General features: G+C 42.6%; 1 protein-coding gene across 1 annotated transcript in view; it reads right to left on the bottom strand.

The window, feature by feature from the left end:
* Positions 1 to 5576: 5576 nt before the first annotated feature.
* The window catches only part of LOC308669312 (LIM domain-binding protein 3-like), a gene marked incomplete at its 5' end in the record, with an annotated part of 21530 nt that continues 6938 nt past the window's right edge, over positions 5577 to 20168 (bottom strand). Inside the window, 4 exons of the mRNA XM_081329948.1 lie at positions 5577 to 8776; positions 10086 to 10201; positions 12240 to 12360; positions 14998 to 15178. Of these exons, the coding sequence (XP_081186074.1) occupies positions 8687 to 8776; positions 10086 to 10201; positions 12240 to 12360; positions 14998 to 15178 (508 nt within the window). The 3' untranslated portion in view covers positions 5577 to 8686. The remainder of the gene's footprint in view (positions 8777 to 10085; positions 10202 to 12239; positions 12361 to 14997; positions 15179 to 20168) is intronic.

The raw sequence follows: 20168 nt of genomic DNA, 5'->3' as shown, positions 1-20168 counted from the left end.
CGCCTACGCTGGTTTAATTCCAAATATCCTATTTTAGGTGAATACCTGCTTTGTTTAACAAGGGCTGCCAAAGGTGGGCTGCAACGATACAGGGGACCAACAGAGGGCAGCAAAATGACATTAAAAAAACCTGATTTATTCTGCCCTCTAATAGTGGTCCAGATTTTTGCAGCTTAGAACAGGTAACTCTAGTTTAACATAAAAATATGGCCAGTTTGACAAAACATTATAAAGCCTGACAGTGTAACAATTGTTTGTTATACAATTTGAAGCAATTTAACAACTGTTACCAAGAGTGATGAAGATGCCCAGCACATTATTATATAAGAACTCCGTTTTCTTTTTACTGAAAAAGGACATTTTAGCTAATCAAATGAATAAATGGTTGACTATGAAGGGATATGTAAGTATGCATTTAATGACATTGTAATAGGTTAATTCAAATCATTGGTGGAAGGCATACTCTGTTATGAAGATCAGGGTTGCAGATTTTTTTCCCCCCGGAATTGCAAACCCTTGACACCCAGCAAAGGAGAGAAAAGTTATTCACGTGAAGTATTAGTACAGTTTTATAAAACCTTAGTAATCAAATGAATAAATGGTTGACTATGAAGGGATATGTAAGTATGCATTTAATGACATTGTAATAGGTTAATTCAAATCATTGATGGAAGGCATACTCTGTTATGAAGATCAGGCTTGCAGATTTTTTTTTTTAGGAATTGCAAACCCTTGACGCCCAGCAAAGGAGAGAAAAGTTATTCACGTGAAGTATCAGTACAGCTTTATAAAACCTTAGTAAGAGCACACCTGGAATACTGCATCCAGTTTTGGTCACCACATTACAAAAATGATGTTGAGATTTTGAAAAAAAAAGTGCAGAGAAGAGCAATGAGGATAATTAAAGGCCTGGAGACTCATACATATGAAGAACGGGTGCAGGAACTGGGTATGGCTAGTCTAGAGAAACGAAGGACTGGGGTGACATGACAGCAGTATTCCAATATTTGAGGGGCTGCCACAAAGAAGAGCTGGTCAATTTATTTCCCAAAGCACCAGAAGGCAGGACAAGAAACAATGGATGGAAACTAATCAAGGAGAGAAGCCATCTGAAATTAAGGAGAAACGTCTTAGTGAGGACAATTAACCAGTGGAACAGCTTGGCACCAGATATCGTGGGCACTCCATCACTGGAGGTTTTTAAGAAGAGACTGGAAAACCATTTTTTTTCTGGAATGATATAGCGTCTCTTGCCTGAGTGGGGGGGATGGACTATATGACCTCCAAGGTCCCTTCCAGCTCTATTCTAAATGATTGATTGTTATTGGACAAAATTCCCTTTGAAGGAACATGAGAACAGGTGGAATTAATTGGAACGGGCACCCCAGATGTCTCATTGTCAAATTTGTGTTTGAAATCCAGCAGTAAGTAAAAACAGCAGTTTTAAGAATCACCACGATTTGTCTTGATGAGTACTGACTGAAGGTAACCTTGGTGTACATATAAATGTTAACTGTCAGTGCAGTAAAATGTCACTGTGGACGGCCTCTGTTCAGAAAAATAAACAGTTTTCTGTTCCCTCTTCAGGAGCCTGAAGGATTTCAAACCCTTGGAGTTCAGTTTCCCACCCAAATGTTTTTTTTTAATTTTTTTTTTTGAAATTATGTTTATATTTCTGCAAATCTTAAAAAGGTTCCCCCGCACATGAGTGCTAGTCGTTTCCGACTCTAGGGGCCGGTGCTCATCTCCGTTTCAAAGCCGAAGAGCCAGCGCTTGTCCGAGGACGTCTCCGTGGTCATGTGGCCGGCATGACTAGACGCCAAAGGCGCACGGAATCTCCAAAGTTTCCTGTGGTCTCCTGTTGGCCTCAGAAACTAACCTGTTGCCGTATTCAGACGCTCTGAATATCAGCATCCACGGATCAACTCAGCTCACATCTTATTCAGCACTTTTTGAGCTGGCCCAGGTTGTCCTCGACTTACGACTGCAAATGAGCCCCAAATTTCTGTTGCTAAGTGAGTCAGTTGTTCAGTGAGTTTTGCCCCGTTTTGCGACCTTTCTTCCCGCACTTGTTAATCGGATCGCTGCGGTTGTTAAGCTAGTGACACAGTTGTTCAGCGAATCTGCCTTCCTCCTTGACTTTGCTTGCCAGAACGTCACAGAAAAGTGATCACATGACCCTGTGACCGTCATAAATATGAGTCAGTGGTTAAGCGTCTGAATTTTGATGGCGTGACCATGGGGCTGCTGCAATGGTCTGCAAGTGTGAAAAGCAGTCATAAGTCATTTTTTTTCCAGTGCCATTGTAACCTTGAACAGTCACTAAATGAATTGTTGTAAATTGAGGACCACCCTTATAAGGTACACCTTTGGCAAAGCAATGTTAATTGCATGGAGAAGATGATCAGAAATCTTAGGGACATTTTATATCGTTTAACTGGATTTAGTGCAAAGCACAGTGGGTTCTGCCACGCTAACTAAAGATTTTTCCCTGGTTTCAGACTGTTAAATGAGCTGAGAAATAAGGGTGATAAAACCCCGAGAAACTAACCTTGGCAACGTCCGTAAAAAATAATAAAAATCAGCGCAACGGAGTTTCGGAAATCGCAAAGCAATTCAAAAGTTGAAACAATGGTTCCCGTTGCAGGCAAAGCCACAGGAAACCAGGCTGAGCTTCTCTCGCAATTAATTGCTTCCGCTGTATATAAAATTGAAAGTATTGGATATTTTGGTGCGGAAAAAGGATATCCTCAAATGTTATTCTCACTTCCTGACCAAACTCTATTGCAGAAACTTTCACCCTGAATACATTTATAATAAATTATCCGGTGATGACAAAGAAAGGCAGCTGAAGCAAAATCCAAGGCTTACTGGAGGTTGTGTTATTCTTTCTTATTGTGTGTGGATTGTTTACATATTTTGACATTGCTACTAGAAGATTCAAGGTTTAATTCTCTGTAGACTTCTGTACTGTCCTGGCAAACATGAATGTCTTGTAATACATAAAGCTACTGGAGATAGGAACTGCTGGGGCTAACAATCTGAAGAAATCACTTTATAAAAAGTAGACACATTGTAATTTGCCCCTGTTATAATCTGATTTTGCTTTCCTCAGTGCAAGCACAGGTAGATCTCAATTTACAACCAGTTCCTTAGCTTTCAAAGTTGGTGGTTCCTTGATTAGGGTGTTGTTTACTTTTTGATGGTTTGTCTGAGTTGGTGGTTCCTTGATTTGAGGTGTTGTTTACAGCTTGGTTCTAGGTCTAGTATGTTAATCTCTTCTTAGGAACCACCAAGAACCTTCCCACCAGCACTGGCAGGGCACGTTCTTGTATATAAACACAGAGCATTCACTCCCTTCTAGCACTGATGATGTTCTCTAGTTGGATCATGAAATGTCTGCAAGAAAACCACCAAGATTAGAGACTACCAAGGACCCCACAGTTCTCCTTCTCCTTCTCCTTCTCCTCCTCCTCCTCCTCCTCCTCCTCCTCCTCCTCCTCCTCCTCCTCCTCCTCCTCCTCCTCCTCCTCTCATCACCCCACTCCCTTTTAGCACTGAGGATAGAACAAGATCAGAGAGAAGACCTCGTTGAACGGAAAAACATCAGACAAGAAAGTGTTCTTTTGAGGCTTCAGATTCCAAAGAAGATGTTTATTTGACAAAAGTATTTCTGGCTGTTGAACATTCTTTCTTCACTCACATAAATTCAGGAGAGAAAGTTCATACTTTTAAAAAATAGTTTATTAGTGTCGGCACTGATAATCCATGCAAGATATATCAACTCACACTTCATGAATAAACACACTTTGTGCTGAGCAGCTGGGAAAAAAAACAACAAACCCTGGGTGAACTGCTTCAAACCTTATTTAAAAGTAAGGTCACTTGTGGTATCGTACCAATATTTCCGTACAGGTTAAAAAAAAAGAATCAAAGCGAAAGCTTAACAGGACTGCTCTAGAAAGCAAATCACTCAGTCGCAGAGGTTAATAAGTTTGTTTAAAAAAATAGCATCTATTATAGGGACGTCCTATCTCAGCCGAGTCCCCAAATCTTTTTTATTTTGTGTTTTAGCACTGAATACAAAGAAAGCTTTTAAATGGAGTATATCACTCAAGCTACTGACCCATGAAGGACCAAAGGAATTTCATGGATGGATAGAAGGATGATAGGTAGAAGATAGATAGATAGATAGATAGATAGATAGATAGATAGATAGATAATTTTTAGATTGCAGTGATTAATTGGTCGTGGTAGACTCCCTTTCAGAATTAGGATTTAATGCATTGTCCTAAAGCCAAATGGAAGATGGAAGGCCAGCCACAAATTAATCAGAGTTTTGTCACAAAATTCAATAGATTCTGGGTTAAGCCCCAGAAGTTTTAAACCGTTTTCTGCCCATTTTCAGCTAGAGTGAAAATATTAGCTACAATAAGTAGGATCGTGTTTCAGTGGATCTGTTAGAATAAACCTCTCTTGATTTCCATGAATATGCTTTCTTCTTAAGGTGATTAAAAATCTAATCACCATTAGAGCTGGATGTCACGGATATAATCTATCAGATCCTCTGAATAGGTTAATAGGCAAATGTTATTATTTGGTCATTCACAGGTTCAGTTTTAGGGAGAAAAAGGCAAAAGGTTGGGAAAAAAAAGTGGTAAAAAAGGATAACAAGTTTAGTTTAGCATAAACAATGGTAATTGCTATAGCTGTCATAAAGATAAATTTGGTATGTAGCCTTCCCCACCCAGTGTTTCTCCTGTTGTAAAACAATGAATTTACTATTTGTCTAAAACTCCTGTTCTATATAATTTTTTTAAAAAAAGTTTGTAAGGATAGATGTATGAGATTCTACTCAAAGGGTCTTGTCTGTGGGCGCCCCGGCTTTATGGAATCAGCTGCCGGTTGAGCTCCGGATGACACCTGACCTTCGCTCCTTCCGACACGGTCTGAAGACCTATCTATTTGAGCAAGCCGGCCTGGCCTGATGGGGGATGTGCTGGGGTTTTTATTGGGGATTTTAATATTAGTCTACTGTTTTTAGCTCGGGCTCTTATTTAATTCTTTTTTAATTTTTGTATTCTGTATTTTTTATGTGCCCTGTTCACCGCCCTGAGTCCTTCGGGAGAAGGGCGGTATATAAATATAATAAATGAAATGAAATGAAATGAAATAAAATTTGATCATAAGGAAATATACTAACTAAGCAGCCCAATGTCAAATATCAACAGACTTCCTGAATGGAATTAGAGACCTAATCTGGAGCAATTAATTTGCTCTAACAACTCTCATTTGAAGAATAAGAATGCAATTTTTTTTTGGTTCACATTCTGACAGGGAAACTATATCACATAAGATCTTTAAAGCGTGGGTTCCTTTCTTTAGAAGGGTGCTTAGAAACTCTTCAAGTTAAGAGAATACTGTTTTGGGGTGCTTGCCCCTTAAAGAGGGTTGTGTGGTTATACCAGGGGTAGGCAACCTCGGCTCTTTTATGACTCGTGGACTTCAACTCCCAGAATTCCTGAGCCAGCCTGGCTCAGGAATTCTGGGAGTTGAAGTCCACGAGTCATAAAAGAGCCGAGGTTGCCTACCCCTGGGTTATACAGTTCCCAATCTGCTTTCTCTTCTTGTAGGTTGAATGATCTACATATTAGCAACGGGCCTATCCCAGAGAAGATAATAACCATACCGTATCTACAGCATCAGAACAGTCCCTAAAATTTGTTGATGGATGGACCAATGCTGTGTTGTGCCATTGCTCTTTAACTACAGTTTGGTGAATACGTCAGAACGGAATAACCACAATGAGTAGGTTCCCACCACAAGGTGTATTAAATTAAAGCTGATCCCTTTTATGACTTCATGCCAGGCATGGATGTTTTCAATAAATAATGTTGTGCTACTTTCGTGCACGAAGCTCACCATCCACAGCTCAGTCTGACTATCCTTCTGCCGGATGCCTTAAATGGAATTGCCTCTTGGAGTTACTGGTGGACTTAACCAGCTGAAGATAATTTGAATTAGAATCCATCTCTGTACTTTGTTAACTCCTCAGATTATAGGGAGCTATGCTATTGCTGGCATGTTACACTAGGTTACTAGCTTGGAAGAGTTAAAAAAAAAGAGAAGAAAAATAAAAAGTTTGACCGAAATGCTGCAGATTCTTTTAGGAATAATTCTGAACGACATGTTTGTGCCTTCCTTGTTATACTGAGAAGATAAGCAAGAATTAAAGTGCTACAGATATGTATAAACAAGAGGTCAGATTTGCTTAACTATCCAAGGCAGGGACTGAAAAGAAATCTTATACTGTATGCAGAAAAATAAATATTGTACGGTGTGTTCCATTCTTTGCAAAAGACAAGCAGTGTGGGATTGAATTCAGTTCTGGTTAAGCATTTTAAAATCCAGTTAATGCCAGTTCATCGATAAAGCATATTTTGTTCTTCCACAGAATCCAAAAGGGATCTTGGAATAAAGCCTAGAATTTTGAGAAGAAGCCTTTATTTTAGCTTTTAGCCTGAGTTGAGGTGGGGATTCCAGGCAAACAGCAAACATTATGAAAATCAAATGCATTCTTCTTCCCTCTTGTTTTCCCCCCCCAAATGAATAATAAATATTGTACATTATTTTAAATAAGAAATAATAAGCTTCCATGCTGGAATATATTCTACGGGTTTAAACGGCTTCTTCTATATGACAGTGTCGTCCTTTCAAATGAGCGCTTAACACTGTTGACAGAATGCGAGTTCTTCTGTGTCTAAATTTAGGATGCTTATCTGAGCAGATATAAGCCAGTGGCTTCGCCATATAAACAATTACCTGATGTTAAAGGATTAAATATCCAAATACCCAAATGCTAGCCAGAATAAATACACGCTGCCCATCACAAGAGGACAAAAGCTTCAAAAAGTAAATACTTGCACAAATCCTAAATAGCATTTGTTCAAAAACTTTTTTTTAAAAGAAAGAAAGAAAAGAAAGAAAGAAAGAGAGAGAGAAAGAAAAGAAAGAAAGAAAGAAAGAAAGAAAGAAAGAAAGAAAGAAAGAAAGAAAGAAAGAGGAAAACTACTCAAGGTTTTGCAGCCTTCCTTTCCCTGTAGCAGCAAACACAACCACACTGTCTTTAAAGAATTGCAAGTCTCTCATTCAAGGTCTGTCCGGTGAATAGCACCAGCTTTAACCAGACAAAATGTTACTTTCTTGAAAGCAAGGATTTTTTTTAAAAAAAAATCTGGCTATCCCCTCCCCCCCTCTAAATTGGTCTCTTTATCTTTTTGCAGCTACAATTATAAGGTAGCTCTTCCTAACCACCGCCAAAAAGAGATTACCGCCTTCCCTATTACTGATATTACGAGTAAGAGCTTTCAAGCACTCAAAATAAGTGTTCGTGATGGATTATCCGGCTAAATCATCGTCCATCAGTTGGCAAAGAGTCAGAAATGGAAAGCAAAGACTTCCAGATATCCAAAGACTACAGCTTCTACTAGCAGCTGCGAGTAATCTCAACCAAATTGGAGGGCCTCATCCTTGGGGATATTCATTTACATGAGTGTTTCCCCCCTTTGTCAGTTGGCTTGATAATGGCACGGTGAACGTACAATTTGACATTTTCTCCTTCCTTCCACAATGGCAGATGAAGGACAACTGATACTCTTCCATGCAATCCTTCTCAACATTTTGCCCAACTCCCCTACCAACGATCAGAATCTCATGGTCCACACGCACATCCAGAGTCCTTTGAAAATCACTTTCTAACAGTTCTACTCTCAGGGGGATGTAGCCAATCTATGAATGAGTCTTAGGAACAGCCATTCACAACTGTCACAACTATGTCCTTGATGAGAAGATTCAGGATGGGGCTGATATTATCCCCAAAGTTTACCAGCTTGGAAAAAGCACATTTTTTTTAAACCCAGAAAAACCACACCTATATACAAGAAAAGCTGGTAATTAGGGACAATTACCAGGGGTTTGGGTTTTTTTTAGTTGTGTTTGGATTCAATCTTTGATCGGGTCAGTCCTTGGCATGTTTTTAGCTAATTCTATCTAGCCTATAATTTTTTTTAAACCTAAAAGTTATGCCACATCTAAGTAATGTGAAGAAGAGTCACAACATATAACAATGGAATATATTTCTCTTGGCTTGATGAGGAATACTTAACTGACTCATCACAATGGACTCTAAGTTACTTTGCATAATTTGGCACTTTTCAGCTGTGTTCTAATACCAAGAAAGGATTCTATTTTATTTTTTTAAAAACACTAACAGGTTCTCCTAGGCCAGAGATAGGCAACCTTGGCTCTTTTATGACTCATGGACTTCAACTCCCAGAATTCCTGTGCCAGGAATTCTGAGAGTTGAAGTCCATGAATCATAAAAGAGCCAAGGTTGCCTACCCCTGCCCTAGGCTGAGACTATCCTAGTCAATATGCTTATATAGAAACTGCCTCCTTATTTTGTTCATTTTGCTCAAGCATTTGCAGTCCAGGTTGGCTGTTAAGCTATGAATATTTGTGCCAGAAACAGATCTGCACGTACAAAAGCATAATTCAAAGTGTCCATAATTTTGTGACCTCCCCTTCTCCTTCCCTATCCTCAAAAATCCACGGTCATCTATACTTAATTTGTTGAATCAACCTCCACACTTTTTTTTTACTTCGTTATTCCCTTCCGCATCTTGCTTTAGACGTTGATGGCGTGGGCGTGCTTCTTGCACAGAGGTTTATCTTTCTTCGAATAAAATGGCTGGCCTTCCAAATTGACATGGCAGACCTGCAAACGAAAGATATACAGGAAGGTGGAATTGCGTCAAAGCAGGTGGGACGCTGAGTCCTACATTTCAGTCTGTTCTGCAGAATCAGCAAAGTTAGAGCTATCTAGCATAAGATGTGCTGAGCCCCCCCCCCATTACTGATTCAAGCAATGAGAGAAAGAGAGAGAGATGTGCACAAGGCCAATAAGATTCTTTCATTCAGTTTCTTTAGGAAATGATTGACTTTGTTATGTATGCAGGCACCTGCATAGCAACGGCCACCAGGGGGCGTTGGCCTGGACGGTTTTTGGCGGGAACCCAGTTTCGGCGGGAAACCTAGGGCCAACCCCATTGGCTGTCCGCTTACCTGGCTAGGTATTTAAGGAGGCCAGGTAGCCCTCATTCCCCAGTTCGCTTCCCCCTCCAATAAAGAGCTGAACTCACACACTGGCTGGCGTCTCTTCCTTGCGTCGGACCCACTACACAATAGACTTGCCTCAAGGAACATCCTTTAAGGTGTTGACATTAAACACACGAAACGAATTTGGGTTTCGATGCAGTCAGTCCAAAATGGTCTACCAAACTGAGATCTGAAGATGATTCAGGTCTACCTCCTGCGTGTTGTGATTCAGGGTCAGCCTGTGGGTTCGGCAGTTGGGTCGGATGACTCGGATGACTCAGATGAGGGGGAGGAGGGGGGTGTTGAAGAAGAACTTGCTGATGATGGCTTGGAGGCTCCGCAGAGCCCTCAGCCAGGCCCCTCTTACTTGGTGGAGACCCAGCTGCGTGAGCTCGACAGTGTGGATGAAGATGACCCACAGCTGGCCCTGTTCAAGGACGCCTGACGCAGGAGGCAGTCAAGTAGGAGCAAGCAGAGAAAGGCTGTGGGACTTCTCGGAAGGAGGCAAAGAGAGGCCACGCCCTGAACTCTTATAAAGGGAGTGTTTGGGGGAGGGCTGGTTTGCTGAAAGCAACCGCTCCGATAGAGGATCAAAGCTCCGGTATCTTGTTTCATGTTTTGTTTGTTTGTGTAATAAATTTGGCAGACATATTCCAGCCTCTGCCGTTTGTACAGGGGTTGCCTTTCTGCAAGGCCGGTAGTAGGCTGGTACAGAACACTGCGAGCTTCCAAGAAGAACCAGAACATGGTTCCTTCTTCATGGTTTGAAGAACACCTAATATGATCTCTTGTCCCTAACAGGTTGGCCATACCTACACAAGGTGTTTGTTTTAGTATAACACACTTAGAGGGCCCCTGGACCCTCTCTTGGGTATCTATGTTCGTGTTAGGTGTTGTGACCCACCCACCAGCCTTGGGAAGATACCTACAGCACAAATGAAGCATGTATCATGCCAGGTGTGACCAAGGGCTTCGATGAACTTGTCTCCAGCTTCAACGGGGAAGTCACATCCATGACATTTGGTACTGAACAAGGTAACATAGTCTAGAAGAATGCACACCAAAGAGAGAGAGAGAGAGAAAAAAACAGGTTTACAACACAAAGAGTACTAGGATAAATATATTAACTCCTCTCTTGACTTCCGGTGATGTCATAGACCAGGGGTCTTCAAACTCGGCCCTTTTATGACTCATGGACTTCAACTCCCAGAATTCCTCAGCCAGCATGCCTGGCTGAGAAATTCTGGGAGTTGAAGTCCATGAGTCATAAAAGGGCCGAGTTTGAAGACCTCTGTCATAGACACACACATTTAGTTTTGGGACAAAAAGACAACAGTGGATTTGTAATGCCTTCTTTGAGGCGATGCAAAATGGCGGGTTTATTTTTGGCTCGTCTTCCTCCTCAGCTTTGTGAAGACGGTGTTTGAAATGGGTTGACTTGCCTGGTGTGGCACAATATTTGGAGCATTAGACTAGGAGCAGGAAGAACTAGTTTCGAATCCTGATGTCTTACAGATGACAAGGGCATTTCACAACTATGAAAGTAAATAAGGCTGCATGGGGAATTCGTGGGAAGGAGGGCAAGACTAAACATGATCAGTGAGGCATTCTGACATGAAGCAATGCCAGAGCCCAAGCTGCAAATGCAACCATTTATAGAACGAATATTATGTGTTATAAGCTTCTTCCTCTGCACCAAATATTAGCGATGCTAGAGCAATAATGACCTTTTTTAAAAAATCTCCGGATTTGGGACACTTTGATTTTTTAACTGAAGGATCTTTTTTTTTACCCAAATATCCTTATTTCTTCTTCTTTTTATCTCTTTAGGAATGCTCAAGCCGATGGAAGCTAATCTGGCTGTTTGCAAAAAAACAAAAACAAAATAAATTTTAAAAAACCCAAACAAGATTGAGCCTTGGAGGAAATGTCAGGACTGAATCTGAAGAAGTTGGGGGGGGGGAAATTGCAGGAGTAAGAGAGTGGCATACTACCGTCAATCAAATAGTTTCTGGGAATCAAAAGTTTCCTCTACTTCACATTGTGCTCCTGGAAAGTACCGTATTTTCCGGCGTATAAGACGACTGGGTGTATAAGACGACCCCCTACATTTCCTGTTAAATTATAGGGTTTGGGCTATACTCGCTGTATAAGACTACCCCTCTTCCAACGCACACCAAATAAAAATTAAAAAAAAATCAGATTTGATTTTAATATGGTAATTTTAATTCAAATGCTTATGACATGCAGGTACTCAGTAGGAAAACTGTCACTTATAAACATAAGGCTGTTTTTGTCATCAAACATGTAAACATAAAACAGTGCAAGTGGATTAAACTTTTCCTAATTCACTCTAAAGCTTTCCCTGTGCAGACCAAATGGGAGATCCGCTCCAGGTTTTCCAGCCAGCCTGTCCAGTTCCTGAGTCAAATGTGTCCTTAGAGCTAAGCAGCTGCTCTGACTGCTGCATTCCCCACCTGCCTTTCAAGTTGGGATAGACTGCAGCTGCTCTTCAACTTTAGAAAGAAAGACGCCCAGACCCCAGCCTGTAAAAAAATCACAGACTGCGGCTTCTTCTCCAATTGGTCCCGCTTTCCCTGCGCAGACCAAATGGGAGATCTGCTCCAGGTTTTCCAGCCAGCCCTGTCCCTAAAAAAGTTTCAGCACCCGGCGTATAAGACAACCCTTGACTTTTGAGAAGATTTTCATGGGTTAAAAAGTTGTCTTATACGCCAGAAAATACGGTATCTATGTTAGGCCGGTGAACTCAAACCAGCAGTTGCTTTTCAAAGTCACTGCAAACCAAAGAGGACCAAAAAAAAAAAAAAAGCCCAAAGTCCTGCAAAAATTTGGGAAAGGGAAAGAGCAAAAGAAGAAGAGGAGGAGATGAAAGCATGATGCAGATTTGCATCAGAGTCATCCCTAACAGAACATGGCTGGACATGAAGACCGTCTGGCAAAGACTTTCCAAGAAGCAAGCATGAAGGAAAGTGGTAGAAAAAGGAGGGGAGCTTCCAAGCGGGGGGGGGGGCTTTCTTTGGAAAGATCCAAGGCGATCAACTGATCAAGGAACCTTGCAGCACCTTTCTCACAGTAGGGTTCTCCATCCTCCATGTGGAAGAGGCTGTTTCCAAACGGCTTCCGACAGGCTGCGCAGACGAAGCAAGTGGTGTGCCAGGTTTGCCTCAATGCATGCATCACTTCCTGGAAGAGAAAGGGATGAGGGTGATTTTGCCAAAAAAACGTCCTCCTTTTGAGGGGAAGGAACACGGGGAAGGCCAGCAGTTATCCCAACTAACTCGTTCAAGTGATCAACTATTACTTCCTCGTGTCAAATAAAAATAATATCTCGGCAACTCGTGTGGGATTCCTGTCCAGTCGGTTGTAGGGCACCACGAGATGTTCTTCAGATGTGGTGGACATTAACTTTTATCATGCCCAGTGAAGCAGCTGAGCTGTCTGCGGTTCACTGAGATTTCAGGTGGTCCCTTGTCTTACAACCACAACTGAGCCGAACATTTTGGTCGTGAAGCGAGATAATTGCTAAGCGAGATTTGTCCACTTTATGACCTTCCTTGCCACGGTTGTTAAGTGAATCACTGCATTTGTTAACAAGGCAAGACAAGAAGCAACGGAGGGAAACTAACCAAGGAGAGAAGCAACCTGGAACTAAGGAGAAAGTTCCTAAGGGTGAGGACAATTAACCAGTGGAACAGAAGTTGCCTTCAGAAGTTGTGGGTGCTCCATCACTGGAGGTTTTTAAGAAGAGACTAGACCAGGGGTAGGCAACCTTGACTCTTTTATGACTTGTGGACTTCAACTCCCAGAATTCTGAAGTCAGCATGGCTGGTTCAGGAATTCTGGGTATTGAAGCCCACAAGTCCTAAAAGAGCCAAGGCTCCCTACCCTGGACTAGACAGTCACTTGTCTGAGATGGTCTAGGTTCTCCTGCTTGAGCAGGAGGCTGGACTAGAAGACCTCCAAGGTCCCTTCCGGCTCTCTTCCGATCGATCGATTGAATTTGACTTCTCCGTTGACTTTGCTTGTCAGAAGGTCACAAAAGGTGAATCACCTTAGCCCGGGATGCTGCAACCGTCATAAATACGAGCCAGTTGCCAAGCATTCAAATTTTGATCACACGATCGTGGGAACACTGCAATGGTCGTAAGGGTGAAAAACGGTCATACGTCACTTTTTTTCCATTGCCATCGTAACTTTGAATGGCACTAAACAAATGGTGATAAGTGAAGGACTGCCTGTATAGTCTAGCACTTCAGGAAAGCATCAGGAGAAAGAGGAAGGTGATGTGACTTTAAAGAGTGTGCTTCTGCTGGATGTTCTTAATCTAAAGGATATCGGGGGCCGATATCCCCATGGGAGAAAATTTGAACTGGAAACCTAGTACTTTGTTAGGTATTTCCATGTCTGCTTAAAACACAGAAATGTCAATTGTGGAGATTTAAGTCATCTAATTCTAAACGCACCACATTGAAGTAAGGTAAAGGTAAAGGTTCCCCTGCACATGCGTGCTAGTCGTTTCTGACTCTAGGGGGCGGTGCTCATCTCCGTTTCAAAGCCGAAGAGCCAGCGCTTGTCCGAGGACGTCTCCGTGGTCATGTGGCCAGCATGACTAGACGCCAAAGGCGCACGGAGCGCTGTTACCTTCCCACCGTAGCGGTCCCTATTTTTCTACTTGCATTTTTACGTGCTTTCGAACTGCTAGGCTGATTCAAATGACCAGGGAAAAATCAGAACTGGGATAATTATGTGTAACAGGACTTTGCTGGCCACCTCTAGTTACCTATTGAGCAATTTGTTTATGAGGTCCCTTCTCTCTACATTTTTGAAATCCCTAGTTTCCAAAGTGTTACCTAATTTAACCTGACATTCCCTTTTTCCCCCCTCACATACGCTTGACAAAACCCTACGATCATTCCACATTAACGAGATGTCTCACTGGTGAGTCACCGTTAGTAAGTCTAATTAACTCAAAATGAGTGTTTGCATAGCAACCTAGATAATCAGTTTAGGTTAAATCTACAGGTCATCCTGCTTAGTTTATGGGAAGGTCGATAAAGGAAAAGGGACAGTCTGTGCTCAGCATCTCACAGCAGATGGAAGCCAAGATCTGCCGTGAAGCTCAATTGAGGAGCAGCAGATTATTTTTTCCATTTCTAAAAAAGGTAAAGTTTCCCTCACACATGCGTGCTAGTTGATTTCGACTCTAGGGGCCAGAGCTCATCTCCCTTTCAAACCCGAAGAGCTAGCGCTTGTCCGAGGACGTCTCCGTGGTCATGTGGCCGGCATGACTAGACACCAAAGGCGCACGGAATGCTGTTACCTTCCCACCGGAGTGGTCCCTATTTTTCTACTTGCATTTTTACGTGCTTTCGAACTGCTAGGTTGGCAGAAGCTGGGACGAGTAACAGGCGCTCACTCTGTTATGCGGCACTCGAGATTTGACCCACCAAACTGCCGACCTTCTGATCGACAAGCTCAGCGTCCTAACCCACTGAGCCATTGCGTCCCTTTCTAAGCCACAGTCTATTCTTCTGCCTTTCCTAACAGGTCTGGCCCATGTTCATGGACTGATGGAGGTGACGAGACTTTCAGAGACCTTCTGGTGCCCACCGTAAGTGAAATTTTACAACTGGAGAATCACCAGATCTGGGCTTCAAAAGGGTAGATGTCCATTGCGCAATAGCAGAGCGCTAGAGTTCTCTTTATCTCTTCACTACTCCCTGAAAGTCATTCCAATTCTTGCAGCCCACATCTGGCAGCTTGGCTCTCCTCCTAGACCTGATTTGGCCAGGATTGCTCCATGTTTGCTTGTGGACTTACCCCCATGATCTTGGTATGGCATCTGGCACAGGTCGGGGCAAAGAACTGTTCATAGCAGTGCTCACAGTAGACGCTGTTCTGTTCCTCCACAAAACCCACATCAGCCAAGGAGGTCTTGCAATAAGCACAGTTGAATTCCTCAGGGTGCCAGGAGCGACCCATGGCTACTAAGAAGGGTCCTCTGTAAGAAGGAATCAAACACATTTCAAAGAGCTATTGCTCTTCTAGGTAAAGGTAAAGGTTCCCCCGCACATGTGTGCTAGTTGTTTCCAACTCTAGGGGCCGGTGCTCATCTCCGTTTCAAAGCCGAAGAACCAGTGCTTGTCCGAGGACGTCTCCATGGTCATGTGGCCGGCATGACTAGACGCCAAAGGCACACGGAACGCTATTACCTTCCCACTGGAGTGGTCCCTATTTTTCTACTTGCATTTTTACGTGCTTTCGAACTGCTAGGTTGGCAGAAGCTGGGACGAGTAACAGGCGCTCACTCTGCTACGCGGCACTCGGGATTCAACCCACCAAACTACCGACCTTCTGATCGACAAGCTCAGAGTCCCAACCCACTGAGCCACACTGCATGCCTACATTTATCCCTGGCTTTTCTATCCCTTGCTCACATGGGTCTGTCCCAACGACTCCTAGGAATTAGTCTCATAAAACCCAGAAAAATCTCCACAAAGACTGACCAGTTCAAAGCTTTTTGAGATAGATTCCGTGACCCAAAGTATAAAACGCCATTTCATTTATGCTAATGTGTGTAAGGAAAGAGCAGGCAGAGCTGGGGAGACAGAGTTGAGTGCCTCATCGGCTCAGAGTCATTACATTCCCACAAACATCCAAATCCAAATCCTCTCGAATTCCATTGACTCTTGATGATGTAAAAAGATGTTGAGACTCTAGAAAGAGTGTAGAGAAGAGCAACAAAGATGATCGGGGGACTGGAGGCTAAAACATATTGGGTATGTCTAGTTTAATAAAGAGAAGGACGAGGGGGGACATGGTAGCCGTTGTTCCAATATCTCGGGGGCTGCCCCAAAGAAGAGGGGGTCAACCTGTTCTCCAAAACACCTGAAGGCAGGACAAGAAGCAACGGATGGAAACTGATCAAGAGAGAAGCAATCTTGAACTAAGGAAAAATTTCCTGACACGTAAAACAATTAATCAGTGGAACAACCTGCCTCCAGAAGTTGTGAATGCTCCAACACTGTGAATAGAATAAGAATAGAATAGAGCTGGAAGGGACCTTGGAGGTCTTCTAGTCCAGCCCTCTGCTCAAGCAGGAGAACCTATACTGTCTCAGACAAGTGAATGTCCAGTCTTCTCTTGAAAATCTCCAGTGATGGAGCACCCACGATTTCTGGAGGCAAGCTGGTTAATTGTCCTCACTGTCAGGAAGTTTCTCCTTCATACCAGCTTGCTTCTCTCTTTGATCAGTTTCCAACCCTTGTTTCTTGTCCTGCCCTCTGGTGCTTTGGAGAATAATTTGACTCCCTCTTCTTTGTGGCAGCCCCTCAAATGCTGGAACACTGCTATCATGTCTCCCCTATTTCTTCTTTTCTTTAGACTAGCCAAGCCCAAGTCCTGCAGCTGTTTTTCATATGTTTTAGTTTCCAGGCTTTTGATCATCTTAGATGCTCTTCTCTGAATTTTTTCCAAACTATTATTATTATTATTATTATTATTATTATTATTATTATTATTATTATTATTATTATTATTATTATTATTATTATTATTATTATTATTATTAGCCTTGGTGGAGCAGTGGGCTAATGCCTCCTTAAGTAACACCAGCTGCCTGCAATTAGTGCAGGTTCGAGTCCCACCAGGCTCAAGGTTGACTCAGCCTTCCATCCTTCTGAGGTAGGTAAAATGAGGACCCAGATTGTTGGGGGCAATTAAGCTGACTTTGTAATAATGCCGCTTGGGGGGGGGAAGCCCTAATAAGCAGGCATATACATAGAATGAAGGCTATTGCTAAGCACATTGATTTGTGCTTAAATTGTAAGCCGCCCTGAGTCTTCGGAGAAGGGCGAGATATAAATGGGATTAAAATAAATAAAAAATTATTATTATTATTATCATTATCATTATTATTATTATTATTATTATTATTATTATTATTATTATTATTATTATTATTATTCATTGTGGTCAGCCAGATGTTCAGACTGCATTTGCCATTTTTGTCTACCTATGGAGTCCTTCCCAAGGACCTGAGTCGCAGGATGGAAGCAGTTCCTAGCAATGGCCTTTTGCCATTGACTAATGTTGAATTTGTCAATGCCGATGATGGTGTTCAAGTGGTGCTCCAGTTGTTTTGGGATTGCACCCAAGGCGCCTATTACTATTGGTAGTACCCTTGCTTGCCTTTGCCACAGTCTTTCTATTTCTGTTTGTAGCTCTTTGTATTTTGTTATCTTCTCCGGTTCTTTCTCGTCTATTCTGCTGTCTCCAGGCACTGCCATGTCCACTATCCAGACTTTTTTGTCTTTCTTATTGACAATTGTTAAGTCCGGAGTCTTATGTTGCAGGTGCTTGTCTGTTTGAATTCTGAAGTCCCGGGGCAGTTTAAGTTATTACAGGAAGCTGCAGTTTCTTGGTGTATTTTGCAAAGTTTGTGGACATAGTTCCCACGTTTCATCCATAATCGTGCAGTTTCGATGGCCTGGTCGTGGTATTTCGTAGTTTTTTCCAGTTTTTTCCCCTTCGACTCTGGCATCTCCTGGTGCAGCGATATCAATCAGGTGTTGCCAGAGTCAAAGAAAAAGAACTGGAAAAAAAGTTACGAAATATCGCAACCTGGCCATCAAAACTGCGCGATTATTATTATTGTTGTTGTTTTTGTTTTTGTTGTTATTATTATTATTATTATTATTATTATTATTATTATTATTATTATTATTATTATTATTATTATTATTATGCACCAATTTAGTGTTGAACTTTAGTTGACTAGATGCTTATGTATAGGCTTGAATAAATCTTCCGTGCTGCAACCTAGTGGATGGTCATGATTCTTTCCATCTGGCATAGGGCAGAAGCAATTCAGTCTGCATTTGGGGTGAAAACTAGGGGGAAGGGTGTAGAGAGAGGGTCAACCAAATTTATTTATTTATTTTATTTATTTTAATTCCATTTATATCCCGCCCTTCTCCGAAGACTCAGGGCGGCTTACAAGCTTAGCAGTAGCCTTGAATTGAACCCGAGACAATGAGATTTCATCAATCATTATCGTTCTGAATGGCCTCTGCAGGATTTCAGAAGGAGGGTTCCAGCACCACCAATCACAACCACTCCTTAACAGATTTTATTTTTTTCAGGGGGAAAAAACCAACCCTGATAATATAGCGGGGAAAAATGTTGTTAGTTGCGAAGTCGTGTCCGACCCATCATGACCCCATGGACAATGTTCCTCCAGGACTTCCTGTCCTCTACCATCTTCGGGGGAGAAATTATGGAGTAAAAAAAAGAAGAAGACAATATCAAATCATTCCTCTATAAAATTAATAAGGCGGAGGCACTGCATGAGAAAAGCCATCTCTGGAAGTACCCACTGGGTTTATTTTACGTAGACAGATATTCTGTCTCTATTTTAGTATAGCTGTCCCCGTTTACAATTGTCCCCTGAATACAGATCTCATGTCTTTGTCACCGGTGTCTAAGCCATGCAGGCTTCTGCTGTGATGAATTTGCTCCTTGAAAATGTCACAGCAATCTTGGTTCAGAGAAAAACATTATCGTGAACTACAGCTCCTTGCAGAGATGCCTTTTAGATTAGTGATTGTACGGTATCTGCACACTGTTGTGCTGAGCTTGAAAGTTAGATCCAAGTTCCATTGAAGAGGCTACAATCTATCAGGCTGAGCAAACCTGGAGAATTTACACCAGAAAGAGACAAAGGTCCTTCCCAATGTATATTTTAATGAGTCATTGATTTCATTAGGACTTAAGCAGACAGATATCCTTGAATATTTATAGGCCTCAAAGAAGGAGGGGGGGGGGAAAGCAGACACTCCTATATCAGGACTCTTATTCTTTGCCTGGAGCCAAACACGTCTGTTCTTTGGATTGTGTTGCAATTGTGCTGCAAAATGTGTGATTCCAGGAAACGTTACTGCCTTAAGGAGTATCCCAGAGGTGTCACCTGATCTGTTCTGAAACATCCTTTTGTTTCGGGTGCAAACTGTGGCATGCTTCTCCTGGGTGACCAATAGGCAGCCATGTTGGTTGCAAAAGAGGTTGCCTGTGGGGGTTGGTTCCCAGACTGATACAGATCCAGGAGATGGTTCTGCAGACAGCCAGGTGGTGATGAAAACATCCACCTCCTCACCATCTGAGGATGCTTGTTGGGAAGAGATTCAGAAAGTCTTTTCCTTGTTGCCCATGGGAGTACATTGGTTGTAAGCAGGAAATAGTTCAGCTGCTGGAATTCTTGGAATTCCATCCATTTCTTCTCAACAAATCTTGCTAAAAAGAATTCTATGGGAAGGGAGCTTGGGGGAAAACATCTTGGTTTTAAGTCTATGTCAAGGAATAAGAGAAGAGACAAGAGGAGAGGAGAGGAGAGGAGGAGAGGAGAGGAGAGGAGGAGAGCACAGGAGAGAGGGAGAAAGGAGAGGAGAGGAGGATGCACAGGAGAAAGGGAGAAAGGAGAGGAGAGGAGAGGAGAGAAGGAGAGCACAGGAGAGAAAGGAGAGGAGAGGAGAGGAGGAGAGGAGAGGAGGAGAGCACAGGAGATAAAGGAGAGGAGAGGAGAGGAGGAGAGCACAGGAGAGAAGCAGAAAGGAGAGGAGAGGAGGATGCACAGGAGAGAGGGAGAAAGGAGAGGAGAGGAGAGGAGAGGAGAGGAGGAGAGCACAGGAGATAAAGGAGAGGAGAGGAGGAGAGCACAGGAGAGAAAGGAGAGGAGAGGAGAGGAGGAGAGGAGAGGAGGAGAGCACAGGAGAGAAAGGAGAGGAGAAGAGAGGGGAGGAGAGGAGAGGAGGAGAGCACAGGAGAGAAAGGAGAGGAGAGGAGAGGAGGAGAGCACAGGAGAGAAAGGAGAGGAGAAGAGAGGGGAGGAGAGGAGAGGAGGAGAGCACAGGAGACAAAGGAGAGGAGAGGAGAGGAGGAGAGCACAGGAGATAAAGGAGAAGAGAGGAGAGGAGGAGAGCACAGGAGAGAAAGGA

The sequence above is a fragment of the Vipera berus genome (genome assembly GCF_964194415.1).
Source record: "Vipera berus genome assembly, chromosome: 5".
In the NCBI taxonomy this organism is placed as follows: Eukaryota; Metazoa; Chordata; class Lepidosauria; order Squamata; family Viperidae; genus Vipera; species Vipera berus.
Note: the sequence above shows the minus strand (reverse complement) of the source record. Positions and strands in the feature narration are given on the sequence as shown.